At 33.4% G+C, this 16,336-nt stretch overlaps 1 protein-coding gene across 2 annotated transcripts in view; it reads left to right on the top strand.

Annotated features, from left to right (window-relative positions):
* LOC111029941 (cadherin-99C) overlaps positions 1 to 16,336 on the top strand; it is a 57,183-nt gene that overhangs the window by 31,273 nt on the left and 9,574 nt on the right. For both annotated transcript variants that reach the window (XM_022309197.1, XM_022309196.1), the window contains exons 2-7: positions 8,977 to 9,074; positions 10,735 to 10,800; positions 12,460 to 12,638; positions 12,782 to 12,904; positions 13,015 to 13,257; positions 15,546 to 15,695. In XM_022309197.1, the coding sequence (XP_022164889.1) occupies positions 8,978 to 9,074; positions 10,735 to 10,800; positions 12,460 to 12,638; positions 12,782 to 12,904; positions 13,015 to 13,257; positions 15,546 to 15,695 (858 nt within the window). In that variant the 5' untranslated portion in view covers position 8,977. The remainder of the gene's footprint in view (positions 1 to 8,976; positions 9,075 to 10,734; positions 10,801 to 12,459; positions 12,639 to 12,781; positions 12,905 to 13,014; positions 13,258 to 15,545; positions 15,696 to 16,336) is intronic.

Here is a 16,336-nt window from a genome sequence, read left to right as displayed (position 1 = left end):
ATTAAAATGATGTAAATGATAAACAAACACAACACTATATAAGTATATAGCATTACAAACGAGAACAGTGAATAATATTTTCAAAACAATTAGATATATATAATATATATTATACTCGTATGCTGTAAATAATATATTTATATTATATTATGCATATGGAAGCCATCATATGATTTATTTCATCCTTAATCAGGTACCTTTCAGGCGATTAACATATTATTATGTTATTCAAATCTGTATTATGTATATACTAAATATTTAAATGATATTAATTTGAATTGTAGTACTTTGATTAGTAATGTTTTACATTATTAATATATGTTATTTTATAGAACTAATTTAAGTACTTTTTTCATTAGAAAATGAATTTACGATATTATTAAAATACAATTATTTTATATATTATACATATTTACTGCCGTGTAGTTCGGTCGTGAGTTTGTGACCACTGATAATGAAACATAAAGAGTCATAGTTAATTTTCCTTTTCTTAATTATTTTCTTAAGCTTTTGTCCGTTTTTTTTATAAGAACCAACTTTATCAATAAGGTCCAAGTCATTCAACCAGTACATATCTTTAGTGAAAAGGTGGTATGCAAGCTGAACTTTGATAATAAAACTACTATAATAATAGACAAAGACTGGTTAGAATTAATAGGCAGATTTGCGCAAAGGCAACGTAATAGTTACAAGACAAATCCTGAAATATGCATGAAGCTTTGAAGGCAGATATTTTCAACATTAACTACTGAAATGTTGAAAAGGTTTTTTTTACTAAATTATTTTAATTAAATATATTTATTATTATTATTTGCTCGATGAACAATCATGTTATTACGAATGTATTTAAGTACTTAACGTATGATGAGTGTCTGTGGTATCCTAATCTACGGTAAATAATAAATATATAATATTATATAATAATAGCATAATATAATATACATCGCAGTCGTGCAATTGGCAGTGTGGTCAAAGAGCGGTTAATTCGCGTTTCGGTCCAAACACGAAAGGAGAAAAAGTTACACTAGAAGACATTTTCGGAAAACCCAAAGCGGTTTTACTATGATGTCTTATCATTCGTCTTTCGGAGCCCCGCAGCTAGGTGTCAGTGTACACACGTCATCGATGAAAAATTCGAATAACAACCACCGCCGTCCCCTCCCGTGTACACAGGTAAACATCATATGGTATACGGTCGCATAGTGGTATTTACATCGTGGTAGTATACCCCCCGTCAGCCCGGTGATATTATCATCTGTAACCACGCGTGATCTTCGAAGAATTTATAAGGCTCCCTATTTCTCTCTATCTCTCTCTGCTGCATACAAATCCGTCACTGGGACATTAGAAAGTCATGCGTTGTTTTAGGGTGGTATATTATTTTTAAGAAATTGTATAAATATCGGTAAAGAGGAGCGGCATTAAATTTTTGCTTTAAAGCGGAAAATATCTAACGACGGGACTGGCTGCATATTATACGTCGTTAGCTTAGCAGTTTTGGATACGCGTTCGATTCGGTATAAGAAAAAACAATAATAATAAAAAGGAAATAAAAAAAATCTACCTCCACCGCAGCTCGCTTAACCAGTTTCTCCGGATAAGAAACCGAACGCCCCGGATCGACCGGATCATTAATCACGCGAACTTCTACGACTAAGCAGTAAGCTACTAATCTATACTACTATTACTGTTACTATTACTATTAGAGGTGGTGAGCGATGGTATTTTCTGGATACACCAATATACTTAGTCCTAGTATAGTATGTGTAGTATACCGACTATCGAATATCGGAATCGTGTTTGAAATTTCTTTTCTTTTTTTTTTTTTTTGGTGTCGATTTCGATGTTTTATGACATTATTATTATAATGTTTCACGTGTTGTCGACCTGATAATAATATGATTTATGAAGTATGGAAATGAATCGAGTATCGAATATCGAAATCAACATTTTTCGTATCGCCCATTTATAAAATATTTATATTCATCACTGTATTCACAAAAAAATCACATTTTACACCAACCGTTTCTGTACAGAACTTCCTTTAATCAAAAACTTCTGGAGATGAATGTAGTGTTAAAAAAACTTTTCTTGCAAAAATATGAATTCATTTTTAGGTGCATACAACATTTAGAAATTCGTATTGGACTTAGGTATTTTCACTGTCCGCAATAATTAATAAGAGCTGATTACAATTTTGTCCCGAAATCGTATATTATTATAATAATACACCCATACAACTACATGTAGATTGCTGATGAGGTTTTTCAGCGGAAACCGTCGTTTTTCGAGTGTTCCCCTGCAGTTGTTGATTTATATTATAATATATATACGCATGCGCGGTGTGCGCTGTCCTCGCGTTATATTATTATCAAACGTCTTAAAACTTACACGTTTTCCTCGATTTATATTCCACGCGCTTGTTCCGCGCCCAGCGTTCGTGACTGGGGTTTTTTTTTCAATCTAAATATCATTAACGGCGGCTGTAGACTGTTAACGGCAAAACACGAAGCATAAGAAATATTATGGATTTTTAATTGGTATACACGTAACGTACCCATAATATCTCGTGAGTTTTTCAGCGAAAAAGGACGTGTGTGATTATTATTATTATTATTATTATGAAGTATTACTGCAAGTGTGCACTGAATATTTATGAAATAATCCATTCATTGAGTAAATTACTTTTGGAAATTACGTATTATACTAAAATTAATATAATTTAAATATTGCCTAACCTTTGTTTTTTTTTTTTTTTAATGTTCCATTGATAAAATTCTTAACTCGGAACAAATTAGTCAACTATATAAATATTATAAACTTGTGTCTTCAGTCTTGTAGCACTAAGCCACTATAAATTGAAATCGTTCATGACTGTAAACTAGCTTATTAGTCGTGAGTCACTTCCTGCTGTCTTCTCAATATAGTTACTACTATATTACCTATATCGTTATTTCTTAAGAAATTATATGAATCACGTATAGTTTGTGTACTAACTACTAACCTATAGGCTATAATAACGCCTATAACTAAACTATAAGAACCTCCTCATTACTATAGCTCATATTACATAAAGTTGTTTAATATTGTTGATACAAATGATGAAATACGAATTATATAGTATTGTGAGTGACGCGTTAAATTGTACGCAGACAAATTAATAATATACTAATTATATATATAGCCTGTTATTGTTTATTTTTTAATTTAATTTATATGCCGAGTGATTGCTTATGACTTAAATACTGTATTCATTCATGATCGGTACCATATAATATATAGGTAAAGTAAATTGTATCGTGATTATACGATGCCCATGTTTGGTTTGAAGTTTCATTTCGTAATATAATATGCGCAGTAGGCGTGATTTGAGGAGTGCTCGAATGTAGTACGCCTATATACATTAAATAGAGCTCTTAAAAAAAAGAGAAACAATAATGGCAATCAGCAAACCTATAGATTATAATAATAATTAATAAATTGACAGTAAAAAACATTTTAAAAACTATTAAAAATTTAACTGCTAATGTTGACGGATGGCCTATACAGTTTAATATAGTATTATATAAAACTCTTATACTCTTTCCTGTATACGACCAACCCTTTATCAACTATTCAGTACCTAATTTTGACGAGTACTTAAGTGAGTATTGAGTCACTTGCACCCAACATTTTTTTAATGTATACCACAAATAGGTAGGTATATCATAAATTCCAATCATATTATTCTGACGATATTACTTGTAAGTTATGAGATAACTTATTAGTTATTAGTAATATTAGTAATAATGACTTATATTAGTTATTACTTATTACCAACCAGTCCCGTATTCTGTGATGATTGACGGACACATAGTATATCGATGATCCGACCAGACTACCGAGTTCTGTTCCATATACCTACCGACGCGATTCGTGGAAAACTTATTTATCTGAAAATCCCGTCCATAAATCCAAACTTACCGATAGAAAAATTCAACCGTCATTTTTCTAGACGTTTTTCGCAATGACACAATTATATCTACTGATCGTAACTCGTTATGACGACGTTTGGGGCCTCCACAGACTGCTACAGTTATCAAATATCGATATCGTCACATATCAAAGTTTTTTCTTTTTTAATTGGTATTGATGTGTTTCCTTTCTAATAGAGGCCTCCTTGTGCTTATGTCACGAAAATCGTAAATCAGGTCCTGTCTGATGTGGTGACATCCCTATATGACATATATAAATATACAATATTATATGATTTGCTCTGTGACAATTTCAAAACGCGTACCCGGTACCTACGAGTCGTCGAGAAAAATATATATTTCTCAGCAAAACAAAAATAAATTGGGGATCATGAACAATATATTCCCTATTTATTGGCTACACAATAGATGAATCAGGATAGATTTCCAGGACAAACTAGACAAGGAGGATTAGTGATGACCGAGGCGTACAAAGTGTAAAGTGCAGCAAGAATCTTTTTGCGAGTCAACGAGAATCAAAGGTTCGTTGTCGATTCGCGAAATATTATAATACCTATAGGCTATGACTATTAAATGTTGATCCAAAATTCCGATGAAGTTTCGTACTGTCCAACTGATATATTCTATATTTCTATAATCCATATATACATAATGGACGTTCTAATATTTACAATTTACATACTATTCAAACGGGTGTGTCCGCGACAGATATTGCTCACTATAATACAGTTCGGTTACAATTGCAGACAGTAAATATAGTCATAAAGAGCACTATTGCCTTATATTATTATGACGTCGTGATAATCCGACCCAATAATCGGATGAATAATAATATAATGCACAACGGTATTAAATATCATATGTTAATATAATATAAAGGTAGGTACAGTAATATACAAGAATATTTATTTTACTACTATTATTAGTATCATTATTTTTTTTTGAGTATCAGCCATCAACTACAAGGTTTTAGCCGAGGTTTTACCTTACATATCACTTGAATTATTTACACTGGATTAATCCTTACACTTCGTTTTTTTTTTAACAAGATATAAATGGATTTATAGTTATGTAGGTATTGATTTTCTGGTATGAGGAATTTATTGTTGGGCTCGGCTTAGTAAAATTTGGTTATTGGACCATAGTGCGGTTTGACCGTCGTGTCTTGTGCATTGGATGTTTGACATAAGTACGTAACAAAAATAATAATGATAAATGTATTATTATTATTATTACTACTACCTGCGAATTCACCTGGAAATTCTGCTCGTTAGGTGGGTAGGCGATTATGCGCTAAAAGTTCAACGCATCACATAGGCTGCAAAACGCATTACGTAGGCGAGTGGTTTCATTGCTGCGCGTTTAAATATTTGAAATTCAAATGTAACAAAGTAGTATTATTTATGTACTTACATTTATAATATGTTTGTTATTATATATGTATGGCGAATTAGTTTATTATATTATTATGTTTGTACCTGCGACGTTGCTCGTGCGTAACGCGTATAGGTACCTATATACAATCCGTTTTATTTAAATCACTCTTCTCGAGCAACTCGCTAATGCTGACAATTAAAATTTAAAACTAAACTCGAATGATACACTTTATAGCTGTATTATAGGTGTGGAGCTGTATACCCACCATGATGTATTATACGCTCATATAGGTGATCCTTTAGTGTTGCATGCTAAACCACTGCGGGCTATTGTTTAACGGTAAGCTATATGTTTGAACAAATACGCGTTTATTATTATTCGGATGTGCACGTATACATTACATAATTTATAAAATATGTATATTAAAGTGTATAATATGGACAGCACAGGATACGAAATATTGGCAAGTTACCACCGTATGCAATTGTGCTTGTCGATTCACAGCCGTGTATTGTACATTTATAATTTATAATACATAATATAATATATATGCGGTACCTACCTACCTACCTAAAGGTTTCACGGTTGTCTTGTATATTACGAAAATGCAGATATTTTAATATATTAAAAATACAATTGTACCTACATAGTATAATGTATATCTACTTTATTATTATTATTCGTATCTCATTAAAAATCATCTGAAAACTATTAATTTCGTTATTTGTTGGATTACTTTTAATTTTAGGCAGATATTATATGTACTCTGTGCACGCGTTATTCGCGCAGTAAAATAAATAATAATATTATAATATATACTTGCTACGATTTATTATCACCCGTACGTGTGCAGCCAACAAGACCGAAATACGTAATGTCTCAATGTTACATTATTTTTACAACTCTTAGTAGGTAAACTTACCAAGACGTATAATGCGTACACTTATATCGCCGTTTTCGATCGAATTTGCGGGCCATAACGGTCGTACGTTGCAGATTGCGGCCTTTCCGTTTGTACGCGGTCCAAGTTGAAATAATATGAATTATGTGGGTAGTTTCCTATTTATACCTATACTCGTGTCGATGCGATCTTGGCGATTTCTCGTTAAAACTACGTAAAAGTGGACTGCGCGGACTCCGCACTCGGAAGAAATAGAAAAACGGTCGTGTTATCTCCATACGACCAGCGCGAGCACTTTTCATTTTCACGTGTACATATATCGTTAGGCAGCAGAATAGTCGTTATCTGTACGGTATTATATGTGTGTGTGTGTGTGTGTGTGTGTGTGTGTGTACACTTACATACGTATGTCGAATCGTGACGGTGGCCAAGGCAAGTTGCTAAACGCTCGAGATGTCTGACCCGAATACCGATTGACCGTCGTGCCGGCCGCCGCTCGGTCGGTATCGGGCCAAAAAATCCTATCCACAGATATTGTTGTAGGTAGGTATATTATATAGGTACACACATACCTCTACGCCTATAATATATCTTTCGAAAAATAAAAAAAAACAATAATATATTATTATTGAATATATGCGTATACACAAGTACGCTCGGGCACGGTTGTGGAGTTGGATCGGATTCCGATGTATGGCCTTGGAAGAAGGGTTAGGTGTATTGTAATATATGTTATATGCTAAGTAAACGCGCAGTTGGGTGAAAAGTTGTCGTCGTCGAATAAAACAATATAATATTATAGCTCGTCGTGAAGTCGAGTATATGTGCCGATTCAAGTATGGGTATAGGTGTAATGTATATGATAATAGAAATAATCGGCCAAATAATAAGGGCAGTATACCGCTAATGACAATAACAATAATAATGTTGTACAGCGATCGGATTAGATCTGCGTCGGTCGTGTTCCGAGTATTAAAATAATATTATATTATTATTATTGTTGTTGTTATTATATAGCACATGCTCTCTCGTGCGGCGAACGTTTTCACAGTGAAAAATCTTAAAATCTCTATCTTTTTTTCGCAACCAATACTCGTGTAAGCAGTCAACGCATGGCGTAGGTAATGCACATAACGCACCAAAGTATATCCAGACTTGTAGATATACTCGAGGTACCTTTATAATGTCTATATACGTACGGTGCATTACGTTTTAAATAAAATCATTCGAGAAAGTATTTTCCCGATACGAACAGAAAGACAATAAATATTATTTAAAAAAATAATAAAAATAAGCACAATACTATCATATTATAGCCCGTGTTATATGCGTATAGGTTCTACACTATCGTTTAGTCACGATTGCTGAAAAACTTTAAGTGATTTGTATATTATTATATTCTATTCATTGAATGTTTGCCCCCTTCGAATTACGTATTCAACGTAAATTATATAATACAAAAGACACACGCGTGTGTGTATTATAAAATATGTATTTACGCTGCAACATTACTTTAACCTAAATAGTAAATACTATAGGTACCCATATTATTATTATAGGCTATAGTTTTTAGTTATTATCGAGTGTACCTAACCATTTATTTGGTAGAATGCATAAAACACTCGTTGCATCGTACATGGCTAATTGCGATTATTATTTATCGCTATTGCGTTTGCAGTAAATATGTATTCCGCGCGTTTCTAACCGATCGGCCGAAATAATTCCTTTTGATTCTTTCGTGAGACTGTTCGTGCACATTATTGAGTTATGTACTCCACGGCAGCCGGATCAGTATATAATATAAGATGTAAGAGTTATGAGAAATTTAAATAGGTAGGTAGGTATTATATCCACCCGACTCGATGCTAATAGGTTTATGTTTGTACTATTAATTCGATAATAATAAAGATAAACCAGAGGTATACAGGCATTTGGTTTTATAATAGTGTAGAAATTTAAAGAGATTTCTATAGGTAGATGCATGATATAAGTAGTAGACGGTATACCTATAATACATCAATCCAAAATTGTTAATTACAAATGAATTGACAGTAAACATAATAATATATCATATATATTGGTGTTATATATAGAATGCATTCTCAAACCCCGTGTTATATAAACAACAATTTCTAATTACTTATATCGAGTCACAAATATAATATTACCATCGTTAAAAAAAAAATAATAAACGTGCCAATGCTGCAGTACGTAAACGCACATTATCTATTAATTAAAAAAAATGACATACTAAAATAATAATAATATGATCGTCAATAATATTATACTGTACGCGACTTCCACTCAAAAAGGTCACGTGCCATTATTATCGTACATGCGCATAACTGCTGCATGGTATGGACTTTCACTCGTCAGTCTCAAGGGGTTTTTGGACGAGAAAAAAACACCTCGTCTCACTTACACTGCAATTTTATTGTGCAATAACAATAATAATTATGTGTTATGTAGGTATATAATAAATATGCGATAAATATTGCCGGTTGAAAAATCTCGCGACGTCGGATTGTGAGGAGCAGCTGCAGAAAACAAGTCTTAAAATATTACTTATTTTCGAACTTATTTGCTAATGACTGGGACGCCCGCGACCACGAGTACCTACGTGCTTGCGGTGTGCCAGTGCGGGTGATTTTCGTAATGATTTTGGTACCTTATACCTGCCTATTAAAATTATTTATTTGATTTTTTTTTTGCGTTTTGTTTCAGGATGGATCGTCGACGGTTTATAGCCGCAGCGTGGACTCCGCTACTGCTCCTGCTCGTCTTGGACAAAGGATACCGACATGGCGTTTATGCCAAACCAGGTAATTTGATTGTAAAAGATTAGAGTCGCGCGTATTTTATAATATAATAGCATTCAAGTGCAAGAATAATAGCAGCTATGGGTACCTACCTATATAATGCAATCTGCAACGTTATCGCACTGTTACGATGCGGTCGCGTTATCTTATATACGGTAGAAAATTCATCTGTGAAATAAAAAAAAAATAGAATCTCATATGCAATGCAGTAGGTATATATACGTAAACATTAAACAACACATATTATTATTACCTATATTATTTATCGTCTTAGCAATCTGTTTTTATTGTAATATTTATTTTATTTGAGTCCGGACGTGATATTACCACCGGTGCCTGGTATATATATAAATACAATCCTGAAAAAATGAATAGTAAAAAAATAACAACCGTTTATATAAACCGACCCCGAAGAAATTATACGTGACGTCATCGGATAATATGTAATAATTCTACCTCCTATATACTATAATATATTTCCATACGACTATATAATAACAATAATATGTAATGTGCGCGTATGTAGTGTGACAACAATTTTCTCCATGCCCATAAAAACATTAAACAAGTTTGTTTACTTATACGTATTATTCAATTGAAAAATATAGTAATTCGAAAATTACCATACACCAATACTTCATCGAAATGAGTTAATTAGTTAGATCCGTGGGATTGTGTAATCGATTGTCGCTTCGCATATATATATATATATTTTTTTATATTATATGTTTTAATCTTATATATGGCTTGTATAATATTATATATTAAGAAAAACATTTACGGAGGATTGACGACCGGTTTGTGTATACTGTTGTTGCTGTATATCTAAAGGGTCGTAGAACTCGTGTGAACATCTTACATGTGTTTATGGGTACATATATTATATATTATGGATTTAGTGAATTATGTTCAAAATAATAATTTTAAGGAAAATAATAAAAACCAAACAGGAAATTAAAAGAACCTAATATAGTAGTCATTTTTGGCATGAAGGAAGAGTAGGTATAAGGTATACAATATACCTACCGATCGCTACGGGTTAGGAACTTTATCTCTATATTTCAACTCAGTGGCAGATCTATTATTTTATTATTCGTTGGGGAGGGGGGGGGGGGGTGCAAAATTGTTCAAATTCAAATGAAATACATATTTATATTATTAGTTTTAATTTACAATAAGTGTACCTACGTACTTTTAACATTGGTCATGTAATTATTTATTGCCTATATATTATAATTAATGATCTTATATATATTTTATATTTTATTTTGTTACTTATAACTTATAAGATTTACGTCACAACTATTTGCTAACATCATAGTTAATGAACCAGGGGGGGGAGTTTAAGTTAGGCCTCTTAAATCTGCCCCTGTTTTGACTTGCAGTAGATCGATGTAGGTATCTGTACTTGAACTTGTATCCGTTACAAGTATTATCTATTACAAAATAATCTTCGGTTAAGTTTTTCCCCGTAAATAAATAATAATAATATGTATAAGCAACTGTAACTATTATTTTTAATGATATACCTAATGTTTTCGTGCAATTAATTGATTGGTGTTCTACAACTGTATCTTCTTCGATATTCTCAAGTCTAAAATAATAACAATCAAAATATTGATTGGACACGTTTTGAATCGAACTCATTTTTATTATATTTTAGGGCTATGTGAGATGGAAACTGGCCAAGGAAACATTGTGCTGGACATCGAAGAAAGTCGTGGGTCTCGTAAGTATTTATTTTTTTCAATAAAATCCAATTTGTCATGGCAATAAAAGAAGATCCATTTATATTTCCACGTGACGTGTGTTGATTTGTCTCGGGTTACTCGGGTTACCGATGGTTTGACGGGTTCGTGTTGAAAAGATAATTTGTGGCGGCGAACAAAGGTCTATGCTTGCTCGCTGGAGGGGAACTGCTGAAGTATAAAACAAAAAATTATTCTATTATATTTTTTAAAAAACATTCATCATTATTACAATTGATAAATTATAATTTATATGGATAGATACTATTATGATAGTAATATACGCGGTAGTTTGACTTGAAATGTTTGCACAAATGTGATGGCATTCGGGAAATCCTTAGAAATCCCTCGTTACTCGCTTTTTGGTGACATTTAATAGGTGCCATGCGATAATTATACGTTTTCTAAACTTAGAAATTAATTTATAAAAAACTAGACCGTGCGAACTCGTCCGAATAATATACTACTTACATACACCATAGTCACGCTGTATAATTGTCACCATCATCACACACGTTCACACGTCACAACTCGCAACAACAACGAAAACGTAAAACTGATTATTACTCGTCACAACAATAATTGTACCGTTATCCTGGAGCTATTGGCAGTTAATATATTATTATACACCTCGCGCGAGATGTGCGATGCCAACGTTAAGCGTGCCACCTTTACAATGGACCATCGTCGTTCTACGGTCGCATTGTTTATTGTGCCGGTATTTGACCTGATAACGCTTACCTCAACCAATCAGCGGCAGCACGTACACACAGCTATTGGTAGTAAATACAATATAGACGTGTCGGGAAGTTTCAGCGTGGAGTAATATCATTATATGCTCCACGTCCACTGTAAATATAAGTACATAATACATACATATATCATACTATATCAATAGGTCTTATCCCAAATGTCATTCGATAATCAGTTGCAAGGTATGGAAAATATTTCGTCCAACGAAATCGACGCGGAACGGGTTGATAGAGATATATTATAGTAGGATATCAGACTTCCGCCTCACACGTCACTCGTACGTCTACGATTATTGCTGTTGTTGTAATGTACAATTGACGAGCCGTTAAAACGATTCCCACGATGAGATGTGATTCCTCGCCGAAGCGGTGAGCCCGAAAACGTTCAAATAATAATTATATTATTGTGTATTGTAGTCGGATTTTGCGGAAAATGAAAACTTCTCATGGAAACGAAAATGTATCAGCGAGAGTTGAAAATTTTTTTTTTTTTAAATTTGGAACATCACCTAGATTTTATAACGTTACGTTTGTGCTCCAATCGACGAGTCATCCGACTGATATCTTTTATTTATTCTATTTCTTTTGTGAAAATACGCTGCAGCACGAAACGTGTTAGGGATCGCGTGCCTCCATAACTGACTTTTTAAAACGCACTAACCGTAGTTAACGCACAATAATTATGCGTCATTATATCCTGGCGATTATATGTAATGAAACCGCCCGAGGATGCTGTGAGCTTATGATAATATATTATACTAAGTATCAACTGGATATAATGTGATATCGTGATCTCCTTTAACGTGCTACAATAATAATGTAAAAATGTAAAATATAACCTGTAGGTAAGTAACACATCTGTTGATGTTTTGTTTTATTTGTATACAGAAATAAATCAACCCATCAAACCGGCCGAATTACCGATCATAGGAGATCCGTACACTGAAATATCTTTGGATTTACTTTTTCCGACTAGAAACCCAACGTTCACGTTAATCGGAAAACATATCCAACTGACTCAGCCTCTGGACAGAGATGCGGAAAACTTGTCCCACATCGTATTTCAGGTAACCTAACTATATATTTTGCCTATATTAATAGTTTTGTTAAAACAATTGTTTAAGTACATTATAATAATATACTAAATATATTGAAGTAGCTCAACACTTTTTTAAGGAGTTTTAAGAACCCTTACTCTCTTTTCTTTTAGGTTACGTGTGTGGTAAGGTCTACCAACAAAAAGAGGACCATACCCATAATAGTCCGCACGACCGACATTAACGACAATGCACCAGTGTTTTTGGATACTCCGTACCAAGTATCGGTTCCCGAGGTATGTACCGCTATAATGGTTCATTAATGATGCGTAATATGCATAATTTTTTAATTTTTATCGTTTAATTATAAGTTCTCACTAATTCGTTTTCGTGTGTGTGTGTTTAGTTGACAACAGTCGGCACATCTGTAGCAGCTGTGAAAACAGTGGACGCAGACACCGGTGTCAACGCTCTAGTCGAGTACTTGGTGATTCCCGGAAACGTACCGGAAGAAGAACTCCAAAAAGGTAGAGTCAGCGATGGCGTCAAACACTTCAAGATGAAGTCTTCCAATTCTGGCGAAATAATACTACAGAAAGGCCTGGACTTTGAAAAAGTTCAAAAATACTTCGTAACGATCCAAGCAACGGTACGTGTAGAATTGAATGTTATTTAAATGTTTAATTATCATCATCGCGATGTATTCAAAACGATTTTCGGTGGAAACGAATTTTTAATGGGTGTACCGTATACAGCGCAGCTATACATTAGATATTGTAATTGTATAATCAGTACCGCAGTAATTATTTTTCTCCGCGTTGTTGATTCATAAGCCGAAATCGACTCTTTGGAACCGTATCCTCAAACTACGAAACCGTGTAATATTCTTAAAATATAATATTACGTTTATGGTGCACGCACCATACGCGATAGGGTTTAATAACGAGGCCAAAGTGGAAATGTCCAATTTAAGCAAGCCGCTCTAGTTACACTGGTATTTTTTTCTTTCTTGCAGACCGGTTATAGATACTATATTTTCTTTCTCACATGCATACGCATTTTATCCGATTTATTATACACCTATACGCTTACACCACTTCCCTTAACAAACGAAACGTATACGAAAAGGAGGGATTACACTTACCTACACACATCGCCTCTCGTTTTGCACTGCAGACAAACGTCCTACGCCGTGATAACTGCGACCACTGGTTTAGATTGCGCGCCTATTTTATGTATGCATCATCTCCTACGGATTTCTTGCATAGTAATGACTCATCATCAATCCTACACCTGTTATTTCGTATTATTTTTATTTTTTTTTTTCTTGATGCCTTACGCCAGACAATAATATTATATTATAATATGATAATAATAATTGAGTGTTGAAATTAGCCAAAAAAATAGCGTTGGCGGTTGATAATACAATAATTATAATCATAATATAATAATACCTAGGTGCACACGCATAATGTGTAGTACGATCTGTTGACAATGGATAATCATATTATTTCAAGTCGCTTGCGTTTTAAACACATTTTCGTGTTATTGTTTGCGAGCCACTTTATGATATCAATGTTTTGTACTATTATTTTTTTTTTATTTTGAAAATACTTAGCTTATCGAAACAATAGAAAACAAATTTACACTTAATACTCATATTTATAAAATGTTACTATACCTATACACGCATGTAGCTTGGTTTTAATAATGACGTGAGCAAGTCATTCTGGTTAGATTAGTCAGGCTAATTGTTGAGGCGTTAAAATATATCCTAAACGTAGAGATCTTAAGATTTTTTCTTTTAATTCGACCTCGAAGCCATTATAGTAATAATTCTATTTCAACACACATTAAATTTGAGTATTTAACAACTGACATTATTTGTTATCGTGTCATAAACCCACTTAGAAATGATATTTATGGTTCACAAATGTTGACCTTCACTATATATTCGACCCTTGTGTTATCAATAGTGTATATACTGTAAACATAGGTATACAGTATATCTATCAATTAAGCAATCAAAATACAATAAAAACTGATTCTGCTTTACCCGCCATGACGACGTAAAGGTAATGATATTTCATATACCTAACTATACGATTTTTGAAATAGCCATGACCGTTTTTTAAAAAAAAATTCATACGACCTTTATTATTTAAAAAAACGTATCACATAGTGTTCACCATAGCATGTTTTGAGTGATGGGAATTCACGAAACTCCATAACCCGGCCTGCAGTCGCATTAAATATTAAATATTATTATTATTATATAACTAGTAAGTACCCACCTGGCCACCTACCTACCCACAACGATTGGATGAAATCATTCGTAAATGTACGCGTCATTCTGCGTGTGTATACTGTGAAATATTATTTACAGTTACGCTTCGAACAATAATATTATAATTAATATTCTATGTTTTAACCCGCCGTGTGTCGAATAAATAGAACAGTCGGATGTCGATGAACGGTAGGTGTATATAGGTATTATATAGTATAGAGTTGTTTATATTATTATTTGAATATTACACGCATCCAAATATGCGCAAGCACACGCGTACACACACGCTACAGCAGCGTACACACTACTCACCATTATTCGTATATAGGTACCTGGTACACACACACACTGTACATATGGCACATCTATGACACAGAGAACAGCAACGGTTGCAGAGGTCGGACACGTTTTTTAAATGTTTGGATGCGTGAATCGTCGTAGTCGATGTTTAAATGTTTCGAAATGGATAGGTTCTTTATTTTGTTCGGTTGTTGTTGGTATGTTTCGTACGCCCTGGGACAGGCGACGGAATTCGACGTCGGCCCCATTTATCTGTACCCTCTGCCGGTCGGTTCCACATAATCCCGTTTGTCTCCGATAAATTGTATTTTCACAGCACCGTTGAACGAATGAAATAAACATGATTTCAGGACCGAGCCAAGAATCCCGAAGACAGACTTACGTCGACGACCACGCTTACGGTGATGGTGAAAGACGAAGACGATCAGGACCCGTCGTTCAACTATCAAGGATGCACGGTTCAAGACGGAGCTTGCATAAATCCGGAATATCACACCACCGTGAGTGACCATTATAATATTAAAATAGTTCATACATCCGTAAATAGAACCTATGCAAAGATTTGAACATGATATCGGTATGAATCAGAATGCGTTCGGGTTAATTCAGTCCATTATTTTCTGCTCTAAAAATCAAAATGACCAATCCGATATATTACCATAATATTATAGTATTATACCTATATAATATAATACTACGTGCGTACTATAGTTGTTTCATTCATGGGAGAGAGTTAAACATTTAACGCTTAACCGGTTTTCCGGTTGCCCGCAGGTTTCATATGAACTACTATAATCGTAAACTATATTACATCTATTATATTATCGGTTTGATAAGTATTTGTGTGTTGAATGGAGGGGAGTAAATATAAATGTCATTTTTTTGTGATTTATTATTAAAGTCGAATGATTGTGATTTACGATGATAAACGTAAATACATGTGCAGAAATCATACAAGTCGTTACAGTCGTTACAGATGTTAACGTGTTCAAACGTTATTCTTAATATTATATTAGTAATAATTACAATATTATAATATAATATGTAATATATGTTCTTGCAATATATCTACTTAAAGTGATTAATGTTTTCTATTAAAATAATACAAAACCTATTTTATTTTCAGTAAAAATTACTTGTA

The sequence above is a fragment of the Myzus persicae genome, unplaced genomic scaffold (assembly GCF_001856785.1).
Source record: "Myzus persicae strain clone G006 unplaced genomic scaffold, MPER_G0061.0, whole genome shotgun sequence".
Classification (NCBI taxonomy): domain Eukaryota; kingdom Metazoa; phylum Arthropoda; class Insecta; order Hemiptera; family Aphididae; genus Myzus; species Myzus persicae.
Note: the sequence above shows the minus strand (reverse complement) of the source record. Positions and strands in the feature narration are given on the sequence as shown.